The 22,645-nt window shown below is 37.7% G+C and overlaps 1 protein-coding gene across 5 annotated transcripts in view; it reads left to right on the top strand.

Annotated features, from left to right (window-relative positions):
• Window positions 1-21,776, top strand: part of KCTD3 (potassium channel tetramerization domain containing 3) — a 49,133-nt gene extending 27,357 nt beyond the window's left edge. For 3 of the 5 annotated variants that reach the window (XM_046678960.1, XM_046678962.1, XM_046678963.1), the window contains 8 exons: window positions 4,773-4,860; window positions 4,991-5,107; window positions 7,022-7,192; window positions 11,095-11,250; window positions 15,867-15,963; window positions 18,817-19,001; window positions 19,081-19,219; window positions 20,110-21,776. In XM_046678960.1, coding sequence (XP_046534916.1) covers window positions 4,773-4,860; window positions 4,991-5,107; window positions 7,022-7,192; window positions 11,095-11,250; window positions 15,867-15,963; window positions 18,817-19,001; window positions 19,081-19,219; window positions 20,110-20,671 — 1,515 coding nt within the window. In that variant the 3' untranslated portion in view covers window positions 20,672-21,776. The remainder of the gene's footprint in view (window positions 1-4,772; window positions 4,861-4,990; window positions 5,108-7,021; window positions 7,193-11,094; window positions 11,251-15,866; window positions 15,964-18,816; window positions 19,002-19,080; window positions 19,220-20,109) is intronic. The other 2 variants (XM_046678961.1, XM_046678964.1) reach the window with 1 other exon arrangement.
• Window positions 21,777-22,645: the final 869 nt, after the last annotated feature.

Here is a 22,645-nt window from a genome sequence, read left to right as displayed (position 1 = left end):
AACTGATCCGGGTGCCCACATCCTCGGCAATGGTGATGAGTTGATCTGGCAGTTATAGTCTGGGCAGATGGTAATTCAGTGTCATGACTGAGCTGAGCTTGGGGGGGACCACTCTTGAGATCTTACAGCCCTGAGATACTGGGGAGATGGTGAGAGAATAAATGACTTCCAATGAAAGGGATTACAATCGGGGAAAATTAGATTTCATTTTAGATGAAGACAGAAGTCGTGTTTGCGGGAAAAAATGTTAGCTGGAGCTTCCATATAGGCACAGCACAAGGCATTATAATAGTTGTCACCATTAAAATGTTGGGCCAGGGAATGTGGGAAAAGACTGATCTAGGTGGATCTAAAGTTTAGGTAGAGGGAAGTTGATGAGAGGGGTTCTTCAGCTGGTGATATTTCTGTAGAGAGGAATGTGAATTGTAATGATTTATGGAAGGTCTGTTCTTAGGGTTGGGTTACTTGGCTAATTATGTCAAGGCTGAGCTTTTAGTGGCTGAGGGAAGCTATGCTATCTGTGCCATCCAGCTGCTAAGGTGAATTTGGATTCTTAAAGGAACATGCTTTATTACCTTGTTTGTTTTTTTACTAACATTTTCAAAACTATGTATAAAAGTTTTCATATCTTCGAGATCCTCAAAACTGTACTAGTGTGCTCAAAGTGGATATTCTTTATTCTTAAGCTTTTAGTCCCATATAAAACCTGATGCTTCTTGTTTGGTAGATGCATGAATTGAAAACTGTATCTGACAAAGTAGGTTGTTACTATGTTTCAGGAAGACCTCGGGAAAGTTGAGCGTTCAGCGTTCATGCGGCAACTTATCAAGCAGCTAGATGAGTGTCTCTGTTGTGCAGCGCAGAGGAGTCTGTAATGAAATCTCAGTGTCTGATCTGCAAATCTCAGCAGACAGTGTGACCCGAGGCTGACTCCTCCCACTGCTGGGATGCTGCTGCTCGAGTGGGTTCTTCTGTGGCCTTCAGCAGCAGTTCTGCCCCTGAATAACGCTGAAAGTACACAGGACCACCGTTGTCGTTCTTTGTGTGTGTAATGGAGATTGATTTGAAGTATTTGAGGCAGATGCACGAGAGAGTGTATGCGTTTAAGCCTAAAAGCTGTTGTGAAATTTCGTCGGTGTATCACTTGTTAGGACAGCTTCAATAAAATGTTCGTGAAGATTTTATGAAAGCATTGGATCTGATTTGAGTAAGAAAATAATTACATTTTCAAAGAAATGTTTCAATTTTCTCTCTTTTTTGTTTAACCCTCTCCCCCGCAAAATTACATAAGATTAACAGTAAGGAATTAATTAGTGTCATCAGAAGTTAGCTTAGGTTGAGTTACATGGCAGCATAGCAGCTTCAGGCATTATTTCCCAAGTTGTTTGAATTTAAATTGACTTCTGTTGGAAACACAGATTATACATGTTTCATTCCTAAATCAAAATAGAAAGACAGTTTTGGAAGTTAGTCCTGGGAAATGAGGGAAAGTCATCAAATGCAAACCATGGGAATATTTGTCCCCCCAAACTGAAATTAATGGAACAATTAGAAAGCTACGATAGAATAAATTTCTAAAGTTATTAAAGTGATAAAAGAAGGAATAGACTGTAATAAAAGAATAGGACCAGTCTGCAAAGAAGGAAAATGAAATACTAGAAATTAAAAGATCATCGAAAGTTAAAAACAAAGCAAAACTCTTACTTAATGGGTTAAATAGAAGCACTACTGAAAAATCCATGAATTGACAGACACATCTGAGAAAATCAGTCACAATGAAGCAGAGAGAGTGGGATCGAAAATATGAAAAAGAAAAAGTTTTATTTCGTAAAGGAACAGAACGTACTCCATTGTGTTTTAGAAGATAATTGGTAACAATTTTGAAGAACTGAAGAAAGATAGGAATCTGTTGATTAAAGAAATACAGCAGGTATCGACAAGTTAAATAAAATCAAATTCATACTTACATATATTTTGGTGTAATAAAAGATAAAAATATCAAAAGTGTCCACAGAGTAACAACAGGTGAACTGTAATGAGACTTAAAGCAGACTCCTCGTCACCACCAGTAGAAGCCGGAAGACAAATAGGATGTTCACAGATTGCCTGGGAGGATAACTTTCAACCTAGGACTTCACACCCAGCAAAACTACCATTCAGACATGAATGAGAAAGATGTTTGCAGATAATACCTAGAGAACTGTCACTTAGAATCCTCAGTGAGAGGACTATGAAGGAAAGGCCCTCTGATAAGAAGGTTGTTTATACTTTGAAGGGGAAGGAGTGGAATGCAGTAAGCATTATTTGCAAAGACACTGGTAGGTATGTTGGTAAATCTAAACAGTGATTAAAGTAATGGATGAGGGTTAAAACATACTGTTAAAAAAAAAGAAGATTATCCAGTTAGAGATTGTGGTTAAAAGAGTCTAACGGTGGGGCCGGCCCCATGGCCTAGAGGTTAAGTTCGTGCGCTCTGCTTTGGTGGCCCAGGGTTTCACGAGTTCGGATCCTGAGCACAGACATGGCACAGCTCATCAAGCCATGACACAACCAGAAGGACCTACAACTAGAATATACAACTGTGTACTGGGGGGCTTTGAGAAGAAGAAGAAGAAGAAAAAGAAAAAGATTGGCAACAGTTGTTAGCTCAGGTGCCAATCCTTAAAAAAAGAAATCAGAAAGAAAAGAGTCTGGGGGCCTTGTATTGCTTGAGAAGATAGACTGCTTATTTTTAAATTGTAAATTATTAAATTTTACTTGGAGAAATTAATGAAAATCACTGTATGCTGCTTCAGGAGAGAAAATCCCCTTCCATCTTAGATTTGTGACCACTACGACCGAACTGTATATACCAAGGAGTGCGGTTTCTCAGGTTCCTGACGGGAAGGTGCTAGGGTAAAGAAGAGGAAGCCCCAAGATGGCTGACCCCTCGTTACTAGGAGAGAAGACCTCAGCAGTGCTAACTCCTCTGCAACCATACTTATCCTCTCCTTTTTCTTTTCTCCTTGTATGGAAGGGTGGGCGTGAATAGGACAGCAGGACTTGTTCAAGGGTTGCAGAAAAAGAGGTAGAAAGCCTCTACTCCTAGAGCACGTCCTCCCGGAGAACAAATGGTAAAAACGTTTATCTTAGCTGTGCCTGGGGAAGCTCCAGGCTGCTCCACTCTTCCCTTGAAAAATGGGCCCGAGGGAGCAGCATCTCATGGCTCTATCTGCCCCCATCCTCCTATCGTGAAGATTCTGGGGTAGGAGTGGAAGCTGTTTCCGAAGTGCTGGCGCTAAAAGAAATGACATTGGTGTGAGAAGATTGGTCAGCGGGATATGAAGCAGCCTTCCCTGCCTTCTCCAGGCATCTTTACTCCTGTCGCTGAAAAGTTCTCAGTGTTGACCTGCTACAAAGCTTGTTGACTCTGATGAAACAGAAGCCTGACCTGGGCTTAGGGGGTGGTAAGGGCGTGGTAATCGAGACTGCGGACATATTTCTAGCGTAACCCACACCGTGCATGACAGCAGGGCATACACACAGAAATTAGGGTCATGTACATGGATGGCTTATAGGAAACATTGTTTCCAAGCTTTAGCTCCTTTTTAAATTTGTTTTTTTAGTTAGAATGGACCTGGGTTCTGTGCTCTTAGACTTGCCATTCTGTCAGACTTGCCCCTTCCCTTTCCTCTACCTGAGTCATAGGTGACTGAGTTTTCGAGCCTCGCCTGCTGTCTGAACTTTTCCTTGATCGTTGCCCTTCTCCCTGTGCACTGGGGTTGAGATGAGCATCCTTCCTCTCTCCTCTGTGGTTGTGTTGCACACCCTATTTTAGTGCATGTTTTGCTGTATTTGTCTTTATGTTTCTTCCTTGCCCACAAGTTGACAAGCTCCTACAGAGCAAAAATGACACCTCACATGCCTTGTCCAGTCCAGTACCTGCTCTCGGATAATATCTGGTACCTGGAAAGTATTTCATTTAAATGTCATCTGTGAAGTCTCACAGGTTTCTCTGGCCTGGCCACCCACAGGGAAGATTCATTTGGATCTTGTTGCTACTACTCTAACACTTTTTATTTGTTTTTCATTTTGTTTTGTAGTAGAAATCATGCCCTTTGCTTTTCTTTCAGCACAAATACAGGAGTTAATTTCTAACTAGATTTGCTTGGAAGACAGATTTTTTTATTTTAGTACTTGAAAAAAGAAAAGCATATTCTCGAGAACTTGTCTGTCTTGTCATTTCCTAGGAGACAGGTAAAGTCTTCAGTGAGGAGAGTGAAGATTGAGAATACCACCTTTTCAAAGAAATGATGATAAGTTATCAAAGGAGCAAGTCAGATCTGGAAATGAGTTGATTTGTTTTCTAGTTTCTGTTCTGCCCCTTACTTACTCTGTGACCTTGAGCAGGTCGTTTAATCTCTTAGATGAGAGAGGGAAGGACGAAAGGGAGCTAGTCGGACTTGGCCTTCTAGTCCTAATGTGTGCTGTGATCTCAGAATCATGTACTGACAAAGGAGATAAGCCATCTAAATTCTGAAAGGAAAGTGCTGCTGTTGGAAATAGGAATTTTTAAAAAGCTTTAAAAGAACCTATGTTGGTGGCTCTTCGGACTTCCCTGTCTGTGGGGGTGGTGTGTGTTTGGGGAGGGTGTGTGTACAGAAAGTCTTTTCTAAGCCCTACTAAATTGCATATTAGTGTCCTTTTTATTAAAGTGATCAAAGTTTTGAGGCAATTGAGCAGAAAATATAAATTGTAATATCTAACCTCTAATACTGATCTCACTACATCAGGTTCAAGATGTTGTTCCTATAACTAGTTACGACACTGCTGGGTCCTTCCTTCTGCTGGGATGTAACAATGGATCGATATATTACATTGGTAAGTGTACAGGCACTTAACATGGTCTGTGGAATATGGTTTGAAAAATGAGAACAAGAAAACATTACCTTTTTAAGTTTTATGTAGATCTGTTTGTTTTAATGTTTATTTATAAATTTTTATTTTTTAGATATGCAGAAGTTCCCTTTGCGAATGAAGGATAATGATCTTCTTGTAACTGAACTTTACCACGATCCTTCAAATGATGCTATTACTGCTCTGAGTGTTTACCTCACACCCAAAACAAGTTAGTACACAGCAAAATCATGACAAAGCCTGGGAGTGTTTTTGAGAATGTGTGTGTCTCTTCTTTGGTTTATTAGGCTAAAACGAATCAGCTCCTTTCTTTTTGAGAACTGCAGTGCCAAGGGTTTCATCTCTGTTAATCTAAAGTTTATATTTGGTTTTATATTGAAGTCAAACATGACCAGTAAACACAGAATATGAGATGGGAAATTAGAGCTTTCCTCTTCTGAATTGTATTTGTTAAGCCATATCATTACAATATTAACTGAGATTATAAAAAAAATTAGCCACACGTTTACCTTCCTATTATAGTAGCTGATTTCCTTTTGAAATTAGAACCTTTTCTGTTTTTAACAAAAAAAAGCCTCTTAGATTATTAATCTCTTTAGGAAAGTGAGCTTATTTCTGTGGGAAATTTTAAATTTGTTAAAAAGTATATTTTATTTGGAAGTTTAATGTCTGTAACTTTGCCTTTTCAAAGGCCATTGCAATGAAACTAACAAACTAGTTCTGTAAATTATTAAGAATTTTTATATTCTAGAGTGAAAGATAAACATGAATGGGAAATTTAAAATTTTTATTTGTAATTAAAGGAATTCTAGGAAATATTAACATGCATCCAGTAATATTAATAGGTTTGAATGTGTTACTTATATAAAATCATCATTTTGTTGAATTCATTGAAAGAAATAATTATCTTCGGTATGAGAGAAATAAATGTTCTAGTGTACACAGATGATTTTGACCGAAATTTTAGTAGGATTTTAACTATATTGCATGAGCACAGGGGTCAGCAAACTATGCTCTTTTTGTTAGTCGTTTTACCTGTTATTTTTTGGCTGCTTTTGTGCAACAATGACAGAGTTAAGTGGTTGTGACAGAGAGTATGGCGTGCAAAGTTTAAAATGTCTGCTCTCTAGCCTTTTACAGAAGGTTTGCTGACCCCTGCTCTAGAATGAGATGTGCAGGGTGGTTTTTGGTTTTTGGGTTTTTTTCAACTCATTAGAAACGGAGGATAAAACTTGTTTTACAGTGGCAAGGGGAGAAGGGAGTCACCTTGTAGATTCTCAGAAGTGTTTTCCACAGCATGCTCTCTTTGCTTTGATTCAGGTATTTTTGGGTGAATCGGGAAGAACAGCCATTAAAGCTAAGAGGTTCTCAGTGAAGCTTAAAACTACAGGTCACCATATTCTATCCTGTCTTTAAATATGTTATGGAGTCTGGGTGCTTGTTTAAAAAACAAAGCCACAGATGAACCTGACATGATGAGCTGTACATACTAAGAAGAGACAAGATAGGTTTGATGTCAGCAATGTCATGGATGTGCTTATTCCGTAGATCAGTGTTTTGAAACTGTTAAATAGTGTATAGAGGAGTAGATTAATCAAGGAAGATTCATTGTTGTAGCAGAAGTAAAAGTCAAACAGAAGGTCATTCTAGGTTAGAAGTAGTGTGGAATATTGCTTCAGGAATGCTGTGTTGTGTATGTGGTCTTCTTAGTGTTTATGTCAGATTTATTAATCTTTAAGCATTTATTGACTACTATGTCTCAGCCACTCTGTAAGGTGACATAGATGAAAAGATGATTATAATTCAGTCCGTCAATAAGGAGTAGAGGTAGATAGATATGGAAATAGGTTGAGGTTTAGCGCATTGTAGTTGCTATGATAGAAAATAATACATAGTACAAGGGAGGGGGTGAGCAGTTATATCTGTGAGTGAGGGTGAGGAACAGACCTGGAAAGGAAATAATAATTTTAAGATGGTCACAGAGGTCTTCACATTCTTGTGCTGAGCTGGATTTGGGGCTGATACAAGCATGGAATCCAGCCCTGCCTCTTCTGTCACACAGAAGCTTTGCAAGGGCAGCTTTTTTTCACTGTCATCTGATATACCGCTTTCAACTTTGGACTAGGTGTCAGTGGTAACTGGATTGAGATCGCCTATGGTACGAGCTCGGGAGCAGTGCGAGTCATCGTCCAGCACCCGGAGACGGTTGGGTCAGGCCCTCAGCTGTTTCAGACTTTCACAGTTCACCGAAGTCCCGTCACAAAAATCATGCTCTCCGAGAAGCATCTTGTATCAGGTAAAGTGAATTTATTAGTACTGTGAGGAGGTCGCCTCATGTAAAACCTTGCCTTCTGTGTAATTTTCTAGACTCCTGCCACAAATTGAAAGAATATAAAAACGTATTAAAAAAATGATAGAAAACTTTCATAACTGAAGAAACTTTCTGATTGTCTTTTAAGGATTTCTTTGATTTTGCCTTGTTGTAGTATACATAAATTTAGGAGGTATCATGTCTTCATTTATTCTCTTTTCTAGTATTTTGTTCTTATAGCATATTTTATTTAAAAATATTGTCAGGAGCTGGCCCAGTGGTGTAGTGGTTTGCATGCTCTGCTTTGGCGGCCCAGCGTTCGCAGGTTCAGATCCCAGGTGCTGACCTAGCACCGCTTGTCCAGCCATGCTGTGGTGCTGGTCCACATAAAATAGAGGAAGACTGGCACAGGTCTTAGCAACGAGCTTCATCAAGCAGAAAGACGAAGGTGGGCAGCAGGTGTTAGCTCAGGGCCAAACTTCTTCACACACACAAAAAAATATCTATTATGATCCTGTTGAGGAGGATTTTTTGTTAGAGAAATTTTTCAAGTATGAATTTAATATAAATTTGGTTGTATTGTCTTAAGGTTTAAAGCTAAAATAGTAGATTTAGATGTTTATTTGTTGTTTGATCACCTAAAAAATATTAAAAGCTGGTAGAATGTGTAGAGATTATTTGAAGAAAATAATTTGTGGGTTTGTTCTTCCTCATAATCATATAAAATTTTTAAAAATGTAGATACTAATTAGATACTTAAAAATTAGATACAGATTTTCAAGCTTATTGAGAGTGACGTACAAAGTAAAATGATCACAAAGTAGAAGTCCATTGATGAGATTCATTGCATATGATGGATGATTTCTAGAAGGCTGTAGGAACACTGATTTGTGAGTCTGGTGGGTCAGTAGAGCATGCTTTTATATTAAATCTTTTGCAGATCAGTTCCTGCCTATCTTGAACTTTTTGTAAACATCATTTTCACATATCAAGTTCGTTTATATGACGACTGCATAATATGAAAAGGTGACGCATCTTTCACTGTTCTCGAGTCTGATTAGATGCCAGATGGAGCTGAAAAACCTTGTACGTGGATGATGGATGGATGGATGGGTGGATGATGGATGAATATGGTTTTATCGAATGTCTAATTGTTATGGGTCTAGTTATGGCTTCCTGAAACACTTTCTTCTTTAGGCTTTCATGAAGCAGTGCTTACCCACCTCAGCAAGGAGTCTTACTCTCTGCCGTTGGTTCCTGCTTTTTTGCCCAGTGATCAGTGTTGGATTGCCTCAGAGCTCTTTCCCAGATTCTCCATTCTTCTGTGTCTGTATTTTCCCTGGTGATTTGAGTATTACCATCTGTATGTCGGTGGCTCCCAGACTTTTCCTTCACCTGTGACACTGGCAGAGTTCCGAACTCGTATATCCAACGCCTGTATCTGGTTGTGTGTTTAATAGGCGTCTCAGAATTAACCTGGATAAAATAGTACTTTTGATTTCTCTCTCAAAAGCCATCTTAGTGCACGATATCACCATCTGTTCATTTACTCAAGCTGAAAATCTAGGAATAAAGCTTGAGTCCTCCCTTTCTGTCACCCCTCCTGCCGTAGGTGTAATCCATCAGTAAGTCGTTAGCTTTGCTTCAACACACGGACACGCTTCGCTCTGTGTCCATTGCTGCCAACCTGCCAGCTCAGATCATCATTTCTGTCCTAGATTACTGAGCTGCTCAGTTGCTTCCCAATTTCTGTCTTGCCTATCTGTGGTACATGGTCCACACAGCTGCCAGAAATATCTTTTAAAAGTGCAAGCCAGATCAGCTTCCCAGTGGCTTCCTGTTGCGTGTAGAAGTTACTATGGCTCTTCCTGTTCTGGATCCTTTCCACCTTTCAAGCTGCTTCTCCTCCCTGTCCTCCACGTCACCTTTCTTGTTGCTCATGACACCCTAACCCATTGGCTTTCCTATTTCTTAAAAATACCTCAGAATCCCTACAGTTGGTCTTTTTATTTAACATGCTTTGCTCCTAAATATTTGTTTGGCCGCCCTCTTGTCATTCAGGTCCCATTTCAAATAGTTGCTCAGTGAGGCCTCCTTGGCCACCCAGTCTAAATTAGCCAATTGTCTATCTGACAGTCGCTTTCTCTATCAGTGCCTTGAGTTGTTTTCTTCATAGACTCATCACTTGATCATTTATTTCTTTGCTTGTTTATCATCTGGCTTTCTCTTCTAGAATATAATAAGTTCTGCAGTAGCGGGAACTTTTCGTTTTCATTCTGTTCTCAGCACTTAGCATAATTCTTGACACACAAAAGATGCTGCATAAATGTTATATAAACTGAGGTCATTTGATCCTGTGAGAAGAGAGACTATTTTTCATGATCGTTGTGGTGTTGAAATGACAGTGCTTAGAGATACCCCGTGGCCATTGCTCTTATTTTGATGGCGATTGATGTCATTGTGGGATGTGATGCCAAAGCACTACTTAGTAAAGTTTGCATTTCAGCGCCAAATAGTTCATGTAGGTTTGAAATTTAAATAAATTTGTCAAGAAAAATGTCCAGTTTAGCCAAAAATCTGCAATATTTTATGTATACTTAGTTATGTTATTCTGCCACCTGGTGGATATCAACATACTATGTAATGATATTTTTTTCCATAGTGTTAGTTTTTATGTCTTAAATAAAAACTTTAGATAATGATTAATATAACAGAATTGCTATAATTGGCTATTTGAATCAGCTAAAGATATTTAAACTATTTTTTGAACCCTAGTAAGCTTAATAGTGAAATTAGGAAATTATTTTCCATGAAACTGATTAAACAGCCTTAAAGTAAATGTCTCCTTTTTCACCAGAAAACTCACATTCTGAGAACTGAGAATTTTGTTACATAAGTAACGTCTGTATGCTTTTTATTCTTATTGCCATTTCCCAAAATTAAATTTCTTCCTAAAGTTTTGTTTAAAGTGTGCAACTGTGGCATTTTACCCAGTCGGAAACGTTGCCTAACAGTTACAAGAAATTTTGGATACTTTCCTAGTATTTACTGATGAGTTCATAGCTCATTGCTAATGATAACGAATTTTTTGAAATGGTAATAGTACACTTTTTTTATTAAGGCATGCCACAAGAGTGCAGTTCTTGCAATAATGATGTCATTTTTTGGTTTATATTTTCTATTGGAGTATCTATTCAGATGAAGAAACAGCAGAGATAGGTTACTTGCTAGGAGATAGCTCAATACATACCCACTTAATATTATTTACCTGAAAAAATGAGCTAATTGGAGTATGTTTCTTAAATACAGACTCTTATTTTATATAAAAATTCTCAACTTTACCATGGAATCTTAATTTTTCTTAATGTAACTATGAGTGGGCAATAAATAGCTGATTCCTACAAGGTTTTTGACGGATGTCATTTGTGACAATAAATTTTCAGTAACTCCTGATCTAGGTTGTTTAATATCTGAATAACGTAAGCAGAGACTGTTTATGGTTGACAGAAATAAACTAGGCACCTTGTTTGCTGTGTAGTGTAGCCACAGAGCAGGATCATATTCAGCATCTTCTCTTTTACACACACTTTTTTTTTAAACCTTTTCTACATTTATACCCTACAGGCTACTTTTATAAGGATGCATAGATTTACTTATATGCCTTATATTTGCAGCAAGGTAAACTGTATTCAATTCTCTCATTTTTGTTGGCTAGTTACAAATTAAGTGTAATTTTAAGGTAAATATATTATTTGCCACTCAAAATGTGCTGTGATCTATTTAATGTAGATCATAGTGAAAAAAATTAAAACGTGTCTATGAAGGTGACTTCATTGGTGCTCTTATAATCTATGTGTAACAACTCTTGTGTTCTCTTTCTCTCCTAGTCTGTGCAGATAATAATCATGTCCGGACTTGGACAGTAACACGATTCAGAGGAATGATCTCTACTCAGCCAGGTTCCACTCCTCTAGCATCATTCAAGATACTGTCTCTGGAGGAGACAGAGAGTCATGGAAGCTATTCCTCCGGGAATGACATCGGTGAGTTCAGTTGTGGGGCATTTTCTAGTACTACGCTGGTAATGCAGAAGAAATGTATGAACTATAGTAGAAACCTAAAAAATGAGTTTTAAATATAAACTTTTCATTTTAACTTTGAAACTTATTTGAAATAAATTTAGTGCATTTTTCTTATTAAATTCTGTAAATTTGCAAAATTATATTATAGCATCATTTTTCATTGTTTAAAAAATTGAGAGCAGGGGCCAGCCCTGTGGCCGAGTAGTTAAGTTCGCTTGCTCCGCTGCAGTTGCCCAGGGTTTCGCTGGTTCGGATCCTGGGCACAGACATGGCACTACTCATTAGGCCATGCTGAGGCGGCATCCCACATGCCACAACTACAAGAACCCACAGCTAAAGATAGACAACTATGTACCAGGGGGCTTTGGGGAGAAAAGGAAAAATAAAATCTATTAAAAAAAAGAAAAATTGAGACCAAATTTTTCATCTTATTAGCATTTCCTCATTTAAATAATATTATCTCCAAATGCTAACCCCTTTTGTGTATAACTAAAAGCCATGATGGATGTGAATATTTGAAACTTAAGTTTTTTTTCATTGCTAATAATTAATCTGAAAATAAAATTTGAACCTAGAAAAGGGCTGGTGCTCTTAATACTGAGAGTGGTTTTGATGGTATTGTAATATCCATTAGGAAACAACATAGCACGTCTCCACTGATAGGCTCTGATTTCAGCAAAAGGTATGTTAAGTGAGTGTGATTTTTCTCTCCGTATATCGCACACACACACACACACACAGAGTCTTCATGGAGACATTATTTTCCCCCAGCACACATCTGAAAGAGTCTATACTGTATATCTATTGTATCTTACCGTACTTTTATTAATTCTGTAGGACCTCTTGGTTAACTAATGTACCTTTCTGATGATTTTGTACAAGCAGAAATTATAGCACTGATGGAAAATAGAAGGGAGTGTATTAGAATTGTTTTTGCATGAAACTATTATAAATATGTGTCCATCCAAAATAAGCTTCTACAGCAAAGATTTCAAAATAGTTGTCTTTTAAAAATATAAGCTACTTACGAGAATTATACTTCCACAGTCTTTGTATTTTTAGAAAAAGAAATGCTTAGTGTTGTCAACTTTAACAGTTGCTGTGGCATCCCAGTTCCCTATGTGATGCTAGGCTCTGGAAGTTTACAGTTTTATTTCATCAACACATTTTTTTCCTGGGTTTATTTTGAGATATAATTGACATCTATCATTGTGTAAGTTTAAGGTGTAACGTCAACAGATGTTTATTGAGGACTTTTGTTCCAGGGATTAGAAATCTAACAAAATGCAGTGGACATCAACTTATAGGAGAGTGAGCAGTGGGAATAAAAAGCAAACAGTTGTATTTTGCACACTGTGCTCGAGTTCATAGGGCAGAAAACACCCAGGGGAGACTGCTGGGCTCTGTGCTGGGTGTTGTAACACGTGCTCTCGTTTAATCTTCCCATCAGTTTATGAGGTAGCTATTATCCCCACTTAACACTGATGGAAACTGACGTTCAGACGGAGAACACTTCATTGGAGGTCTTAATGTTGGAGCGGAGACATGAAAGTTTGGAAGGTTCTAGCATTGGGACATTCCTGGCAAGGAAAACAGCGTGTTAAGAGGAAAGAGGCCAAGAGAACCTGACAAGTTTAGAAACTGTCAAGAGGGTCATAAGTTGCTGGCATGTGGGTAAGAAGAGTAGGACACGAGGCTGAGTGGTTGGGGATCAGGTCATGGGTCAGATCAGGGGGAGTATGTCTAATGTGAATAAAGACAGATTTGGAAACTGTAATAATAGCGCATCCTTTCCGTGGTGATGATGATAATTCAACTGAGTTCTTTATAAAAGATCTTTACTTTAAAAAAGCCCTGTAAAATATTTAAAGGGAGCAGGGAGATTATTTTTTCTCTTTATAGTTTTGTTTTAAAAATATCCTAAGTTGGGGCTGGTGTGGTGGCACAGCGGTTAAGTGCACGCGTTCCACTTTGTCGGCCTGGGGTTCGCCAGTTCGGATCCTGGGTGTGGACATGGTACCGCTTGGCAAGCCATGCTGTGGTAGGCGTCCCACGTATAAAGTAGAGGAAGATGGGCACGGATGTGAGCTCAGGGCCAGTCTTCCTCAGCAAAAAGAGGAGGATTGGCGGCAGATGTTAGCTCAGGACTAATCTTCCTCAAAAAAAAAAAAATATCCTAAGAGATACACGTATAGATTAATGGAACAGAATAGAATGTGCAGTTTTGGTAGGATAGTATGGGTGGAATCGAGACTGCAGTGGGTAATGGAGTAATAAATATCAGAGGTGACCATGAAAGAAAGAAGTGCTGGAGCTAGGTAGAAGGCAAGGAAATTCAAAAGTCTCAGTTTTGATCCCTTCTCCTTCTTTCCCATTGAACATAGGCGAGAGATAAGGATATTTTGTGTTCTGAAGGAAAGGAGCCGATTTGGGGAGAGGAGTTAGAGAAACTATAAAGAAAGAGGTGTGGATAATTAGTAAAGTTAAATTATGTGAGAATCTCACATTGATGTAAAGTTTGACGGGAGAGAAGATACGGTCCCGTGTCCTCATTCCTAGTTACTTTCTTCATCATCACTCTGTTGACTTTGTTTATAGGTTATTGAATGAGGACATTTCATTTCAATAGAATTTGACTTCAGAAAGTTGTCCAAGAATTGGGCAACTGCATAGCTTAGTGAAGAGCCAGACCACTTGGGGTCGAATTCCACTTCCATCAAGAAGGACCTGTGAGATCTTTGGTTAACTCAGCTGTTGATGCCTTAGTTTTCTCATCTGTAAAATGGAGATGTTAATAGTGCATCCCTTATGTGGTGATTCTGATGATGAAAATGAGCTACATGTAATGCTTTACCGTGGCACACAGTAAGCACAATAGAAGTGTTTGCTAACTAATAAAGATGGTATTGTTCCATTTATTAACTAGATATGATTCACACAAGATAACTTGGAATACACAGTCATGCGTCACATAATGCTGTTTTGGTCAGTGATAGGCCACATATAGAATGGTGGTCCCATGAGATTCGTAGCATGTGGCCTAGGCGTGTGGTAGGCTAGACCATCTAGGTTTGTGTAAGTGCACTTTATGATGTTCGCATGAGGACAGAATCACCTAACGATGCATTTCTCAGAACATGTCCCTGTTGTTAAGCTATGCATGACTGCACTGTCTTTAAAAATTGTGTTGTATATCACATAAATTTTTTTGAATAGTAAGTTGGTATTATTTTAGCTAGTGAGTATGATGGGAAAAGAGAATTATTAAATTTTGTGTTTAAGTCTTGCTTGGAAAAGCTTTTTCTTTATATCATTCAGAAACTTTAGTTTCTCATACTTTATTGTTTATTTTTATTGAGGTAACATTGGTTTGTAACATGATATAAATTTCAGAATTCGTTGTTACCATTTACCCCTTTTGCCTGCCCCGCTTCTCTGTTCCCCTCTGGTAACCACCGATCTATTCTCTGTCTTTGTGTGTGTTTATTTGTTGTTGTTGTTGTCTTCCACATATGAGTAAAATCACACGGTATTTGGCTTTTTCCCGTCTGACTGACTTTGCTTGGCACAGTGCCCTCAAGGTCCATCCATGTTGTCACAAATGGCAAGAATTTGTCTTTATGGCTGAATAGTATTCCATTGTGTATGTCTACCACATCTTTATCCATTCATCCATTGAATCTAAGACCTGACCCCATAAAACTAGAAGAAAACAGCACACTGTTTGACATTGGTCTTAGCAGTATCTTTTTGAATATCATGTCTCCTCAGGCAAGGGAAACAAAAGAAAAAAATAAACAAATGGGACTACATCAAACTAAAAAGCTTCTGCACAGCAAATAAAATGAAAAGACAGCCTAACAATTGGGAGAAGATATTTGCAAATCATATATTTGATAAGGGGTTAATATCCAAAACATGTAAAGAACTCATACATCTCAACAACAAAAAATCAAACAACCTAGTGCAAAAATGGGCAGAGGATCTGAACAGACATTTTTCCAAAGAAGATACATGGAATCTTTCTAAAATATATGGCCCATTTACCTGCCTTGCCAAGTACAGTAAAGTAAAAATAATAGATTCTTTCTTTTTAGATTGAAAACCTTGCAGGGTGCAACAGGCTTCTGATTAATTCTATTAATGAAGTTGCACTTTATTTTTTAAGTTTTTGCGTGTTGGCTTTTCAAAAAAAAAAGTCAATATATAAAGTAACTTCATTCATATGTCCCTTTTTTGAGGTTATGAGGAACTGAGCATATTCTCAAAGATAGTGAATGTAGAACTTATATTTAACGGGTTTTCTGCTAGTGCTGATAATGTATAGTCTTAAGCTTGCCTTCAGCTTTTACAGCCTTAGTGCATAAAATATAATTTTGAAATATGTATTTCTTTAAGAAATTCTTAATGAAAATTGAAGTACTTGTGGCACTGCAGTTTGTGTCTGGTTTTGACTCGGCATGCAGTGCCTTATTGATAGGCATGGAAAGTTCTTTGTGGGTATAGATATTAATGTTCACTTTGTGAAATGAAACCAGTTAAGTTTTAATTCTGGCGTTTTCTGTTTTCTGACCAAGGGCCTTTTGGAGAGCGAGATGATCAACAGGTGTTTATCCAAAAAGTTGTTCCCATCACTAACAAACTGTTTGTAAGACTCTCATCTACTGGGAAAAGGTAACCCCTTACTGTAAAGAGATCTTTACTCAGAAATCACTTTTGTCGTATGAAAGGTATTGAGTAATTTGATATTGTTAAAGGAATGCTATCAGAAACATTGTTGAGAGAGAAGTTTGTTCATTATCTGTGATCGTTTTAGCTTAAAAGGAAGACGGTATACTTACTGCTTTTTCTCTAGAATTTCTTTAAGATGTTCACTGTGGCTGCGGACGGTTAGGAAGGACTAGTGATATAATAGGACAAGAACCCAGTGAATCTGATGGCAGACAGCTGAACTAAATTCTTTTTTCTTTTTTTTTAAAGATTGGCACCTGAGCTAACATCTGTTGCCAATCTTCTTTTTTTTTTTTTTCCTCCTTCTCTCTCAAGTCCCCCAGTAGATAGTTGTATATACTAGTTGTGGGATTCTTCTGGTTCTGTCAAGTGGGACGCTGCCTCAGCATGGCTCAATGAGTGGTACTAGGTCTGTGCCCAGGATCCGAACCAGTGAAACCCTGGGCTGCCAAAGCGGGGTGCATCAACTTAACCACTCAGTCCTGGGGCCGGCCACTGAACTAAATTCTGTTCTTGCACTTCCTCTTACCAGCTGTGTAAATTCAACTTCAGTTACTTTGTTACTCTGAGCCCCAGTTTCTTTATAAAATAAGATTCAGCTACCTTAGCAGGATGTCATGGGATAAAATGCGTTAAAAACATAGGAAATGTCTTGCTTTGTCCCTGACTATAACAGATGCTCAAAAGAAGTTAGTTTCCTCTTCCTCTTCCATTTGACTGAAATTTTACTTCTTTTAAAATTATTTAGCCTTAAACAGAATGAGCTGTAACATTTCTCTTTAAGAACAAAATGTTTTGATGTCTAACCAATGTATAAAAGTAAATTCCTTTTAGTAGTCATTTAAAAAGTTACAGATTTTCCTGTTAATCTTACTAATGCTACTGATATTTTTAATAGTTTCTTGGTTACCCCTTCTTCAGGCTGTCTCTAGTTTTTTAATATTTTAATGAATAAACTCTTTGAGATGATAAATTTTCTTTCCATCGAAGTTTATTGTGTGTAGTCATCAGTAACTATTAAGTGAATTAATTCCAGAAAATTTTTATGTACTGACCAATCTTTTTGTCAGCTGTTTTTTAAAAGAAAAAGTACTAAGAACCTATAATGTAGTTAGAGAGCAAATAATTATCTTAAGAAATGTTATAAATCACTGTGATTTAGTGTTCTGTGCGTATTTGGTGAAGAAGCTGCCAAATGTTTCTTAATACTGCAGTCATAACATCCTCTAACAGTGTAATATATCATACCCTCTTCTCTTAGTTCAGGCAGTAGCAGTGTTTTGTAATCAACTATAATTTCTGCAGGATAAAACAAATGTTACAGTTTTTAAGTGTACAATTCCAGAGGAAAAGCTATAGTTATAAAAATAACAAGCAAAAATTCCTTTGTAGAATTAAATAGAAGCTCAAACCCTTATGAAGCTAATGTGAAGCAAAGCTCTTAGTTTAAAGAGAGTTCAAGTTCTTAAGCGTGAGAAGTGAAATGGGCAGGGGAAAAACCTTGTAAAAAGTTTTAAAAGAAGAAGTAATTCTAAGGAATCTATCCCATAGGAAAAATAAAATGAGCAAAATCATGTTTGTTTTCATGCACATGGGTTGATTTATTTTATTTTAAACATAAACAGGAATCTAGATTTTTAAAAATATTTTATATCAATTTAGATTATTACTAAAAGTAAATGTAATTTGCTACATTTATAATAATGAGAAAAATTGTGATCATCTCAGTAAGCACAGAAAAAACATTTGACAATTCAACACTCATTTATGATAAAGAATCCTAGCACTTAAAAAATAAGGAGTAAATTTCTTAATCTGATAAGGTCTACAAAAATAATTGTAGCAAACCTCATACTTAATGGTGAAATAGTGAAAGCTTTTCCCTTGAGATTGGGTGTGAGAGTACAATAGCCTCTATCACTGTATGTGGACATGGAGGAATTAATCCCTCCCACCCACTTTTGCCTTGCCTGCCAGGAACCTCAGCTAGGCTTCATATTCTGTTCCTGTAATGTTTCTCACATTAATATGGATTGTATTTCCTCTTCCTCCTTTATTTTTTCACCTTGCATTTGCATAGTAGTAATTGTTCTTAATTATTATTATTTTTTTAAATAAGTCCCGTCCGCTCTGTTTTGAAGTAGACTGGGACAAATAATTGAATCAAGTACAAGTCAGTCAACCCTTATTATCACTTTGGGAAATCATTTTCAACATTATCCGTTGGTTTCTTCATTTGTGAAATGTGGATAGTAATTGTTCTTTCTCAGTTTTTTTTCTCTTTTATGAAAATCAATGCAAGAGCTATAAAAATGCTTTGAAAGAGTTGAGTATTATCCTGGTGGAGGAGACTATTTAGGCATCTTCATACAGCTGTACATTTTTTCTGATTTCAGTTTTTAAGTTTACACGTAAATTTTAAATGACTTCCTAAGATCTTTTCTAGAATGATGGCTACTTGCTTTGTTTTTTTCTGCCTTTTTAGGTTCCTAACTTCCTTTTAAAGAATTACTCAATTCCTATCAAGGCTCTTTCTGTTTTTCTTTTAAGGTTCACTTAAATTATTTGCCTGATTTCAAGTATTTAACACATTGTTTTATAAGAGCCTTTTTCTCTAGACTCAAAGAAACAAGGCTGGAATTTTTGTCCTGTTGACTTACCTTGACCTCTTTAAATCTGTTTTACATATGTGGAGTATTCAACTATAACTTTGCAAAAAAGAAATTAATTTCGAAAATCTGAATTATAAATGATATTTGTTCCCCATGGTTTACAGCTGTATATCATCTCTTGCAGAATCTGTGAGATCCAGGCTGTTGACTGTACTACAATATCCTCATTTACAGTGAGAGAATGTGAGGGGTCCAGTAGGATGGGCTCAAGACCAAGGCGCTACTTGTTCACGGGCCATACGAACGGCAGCATTCAAATGTGGGATCTCACCACTGCTATGGATATGGTGAACAAAAGCGAAGATAAGGGTAGGTCCATAGGGAAAGATGGCTGTCGCAGGGTAAGCTTCTGACAGAAGTGATGATGACGAGTGCATGTTCTCCTAAGATGTAGGTGGGCCGACTGAAGAAGAGCTGCTCAAATTGCTGGACCAGTGTGATCTGAGCACGTCTCGCTGTGCTACTCCGAACATCAGCCCGGCAACCTCTGTGGTTCAGCATAGCCGTCTCCGTGAATCCAATTCCAGGTCAGTTAAACAGTTGACGGTTGTATAAGTTGAGTGGATTGCTTTTGGGAGAATTGGCTGAGATTTTGTAATCACATACTTGTTCTTGAAAACCGTATTTTTCAAAATACATTTTTAATTCCGACTTCGTGTTCAATTTTTTTTAAATTTAAATTTATCTACATGTATATCTGGTTCTTTGCATAGAAAAACATTTTTTGCCCTTTAACTTCTGTTCTGAATTGTTGCCAATTTGGATGCCTCTTATGTGATCCAAAAGCCACTCAAAGGAAATTAGAAAAATCCCATGCCACCTTGCATAGTACGTGGAGCTTTTGTTCCTCTTGCTTCAGGGACACACTAATGAAAGTGATCACAGTATCTTGTCTGATCTTACATTTAGGCATTAGGTACTTTTATTTATTTATTTATTTTATTGAGGTATAATTGACATACAACATTCTATTGGTTTCAAGAGTGCAACATAAGGATTTGATATTGGTATACATTATGTACTTTAATACAGTTACATAGTATATCTTTTTAGTTACCATATTAAAAAAGAAATTCCAAAATCTGAACTAAGGGCCAAATACTGAAGTATGTTATTTCACATTTGTTTTGAAGGTTCCCCCCCGCCCCAGCTTTTTCAGCTGTTCACAAAGCTAGCTTGGCTGTGAATATATGTATAGTATTATTTGCATTGGTAACTTTATATACATATACACACCTACACACATATAATTAAAATCTAGAATACTTAATAAGTCTATTTCTATATATAGAAATAAGGATGAAATAGTCTTTATATATTTATATGATGTGTTTTTATTGGTAGTTTAATTAATGAGATGTGCCCCTGAAAAATGTCAGAAACAAATCTGAATTGTCATTTAAAAACTGTATTTCAGCCTTCAGCTCCAGCACCATGAAACCATCCACGAAGCAGCTACTTACGGCTCCGTGAGGCCTTACAGAGAGAGTCCTTTGTTAGCAAGGGCAAGGAGGACTGAGAGCTTTCACAGTTACAGGGACTTCCAGACTGTTAATCTGAACAGAAACGTGGAAAGAGCCGCCCCTGAAGATGGTAACTCGGGTGCAATGCAAGCTGAAGTGAAGCGGGCAGCAGGGGAGCGCAATGCGTCTGAGAGAGGGTCTCCTGCAGCGGAAGTCAGAAGTGGGAGAGAATCAGATAGTGGAGTGGAAGTGCAGAAAATAGCTGAAGGTTTTCTAGAATCCAAGAAAAGGCCATCAGAAGATGAAAGTGAAAATAAAGTGGAGTTAAGGAAGAAAGGAGGATTTGAAGGAGGCGGATTCCTTGGAAGAAAGAAAGTTCCTTATCTGGCGTCATCACCGAGTACCTCTGATGGAGGTACTGACTCGCCTGGCACTGCATCCCCGTCGCCCACGAAGACGACTCCCTCTCCTCGGCATAAGAAAAATGATTCTTTAGGTCAGGAGTACAGCTTGTGAAAACTCACCAAAAGGAGTAGTTGTTTTGTTAATTCAGGTTAAAGTCAAACTTGACTGGATTTCAGTACATTAGCTTTTACGCCAAAACTTTACAAATGAAAATTGGACTTCATTTAGTATCTTTTTAACAGAATTACCTGGAGTAAGGAGGTAAAATAACTATCTCTTTTGATCTTTTGGGAGATTTTTTTAGTTTTACAAGTACATTTAACAGATCATTTGTAAAAGCAAGAGTCCACTTCAATGTTTACTACTCTGAATTTTGGAAACCTAGTCCGGTGTCTTACTGAGATGGTGCCCATAGAGGTGAGCATCCCCGAGAGCGTGGGAACCCACAGACTGCATTCCGAATCTGGGTCATGCCTCACGCTTGGCTTGCGGTGTTAGCTTCAGTGAATCACATGAGTCTCTCTGGAACTTAGAGTCTCAGCCCTTATTGTGATTGCAGAGTGCTTACCAGATATTTAATGAGGTGCTATGTTTGTGAAAAAACACCATGTCATTCAAAACACTATTGATGTTGAATCCCAGATTACACCGTGTAGTAGTAAGTCCCTTAGGGTGATTTGATTTTAATTGTGGGTCGTTTTCCGATTCTCACTGTTGGAGTTCTTAAATCTTAGCAAGCATCACCATGTTAAATGCCAAAAGTCTGTTTAAACTTTGTTTAAAGTTGGAGCAGTTGTCTGTGTTTGAACAGATGAAATAAAAATACTAATCAAGGACGAAGCTTTGAGTGCCCAGAAGGGAAAACTGTACAGTTGCTAGTCTGCCGTGTGTTAGGAGCTGCCGTGTTTTTTTCCAGTGTTAATAATCAAGATTTAAATTAGAATGTGGCCATTTTGTAAGCTTATGAGACTGCAGTTCTGAATTTTTGATTAAAGGTTTTGGCTGCTGTAAAAATGTTATTTTGAATATATTTTGAATTGTAAGAACAACAAAAATTTTTTGTACTTTTTTCCACTTAATTGGAATGATTTTCTTTTCTGCAAGTAATTGTAAATTTAAAGCATTAAGCATTTATTGGTGCATAATGTATATATTCCCATACCAAGAAACATAGTAAGTGAGTGAAGTTGAAATAAATTCTTTAAAGTTTACCATATTGCCAGTGGTTTCACAACGGTTCTCTTGTATTTATCAATTAAATAAAAATGATTAAGACTGTGTGTTTTCAGTCGCTTAAGGACCGGTCACCCGTTTAAAGTACACCTGTATGAGTTTGCTCGCGTCTTTGCTGCTTCCCGTAATAAAGGGGGAGGGGAGAGGGAGAACTTATGTTATCAGTGAGGGAAAATGGTGGGCAAGGAATCATTTCAGTGTTGCTAAGGATTCTAGTTATCTGTTATACCCTTGTTTCCCATCACAGTCGTGTAATAGTTGGGTGGGCAAGAAGAAAACTAAAGAAAAAAATTGAGTGTTTACCCAGCCTTTTCCAAGAGTAAAAGGCCGTTGGGGGAAAAAAAAGACTTCTTATATAGTAAAATCCCATACAAAAGGCAACTCACTATACCGTGGATTGCATGATACTACAGGTCAAATCTTATTTCTTTCTTTTACTTACAAGAGTTTGAACCTTGATGTCATAGCAGGGGTTGAGCTACTCTGGCACTTAACTTTGTGGCCCTCAGCAGATGATGCCTGCTGTGCCTAAGTCGTTTCATTATACCTACCTTTGCAGGGTTTTTGTGACTGAAAGAAAAAGACATTGAAATGAATCTTTATACTTGGTATGACTGGAAAACAAGAACAGAATTAGAATTCTGATGAAATGAATTTTCCAAGTAATTGTCTACGTATTTCAAAGCAGCACTCATAAGTATTGTCATACCAATAGGCTAGGCACTGTTTTCCTCATTTCACAGATGAGGCTCACCAAGCATAGGCAGCTTATCTGGCCACAAGGCTCCTTAGCCACCGAGCCAGCATCTGAACCCGGGTCCGCCTGTTTCGGGAGCCTGTGGTCTGCTCCTG

Source organism: Equus quagga, chromosome 12, assembly GCF_021613505.1.
Source record: "Equus quagga isolate Etosha38 chromosome 12, UCLA_HA_Equagga_1.0, whole genome shotgun sequence".
NCBI classification, from domain to species: domain Eukaryota; kingdom Metazoa; phylum Chordata; class Mammalia; order Perissodactyla; family Equidae; genus Equus; species Equus quagga.
This window is presented reverse-complemented; position numbering and strand designations above follow the sequence as displayed.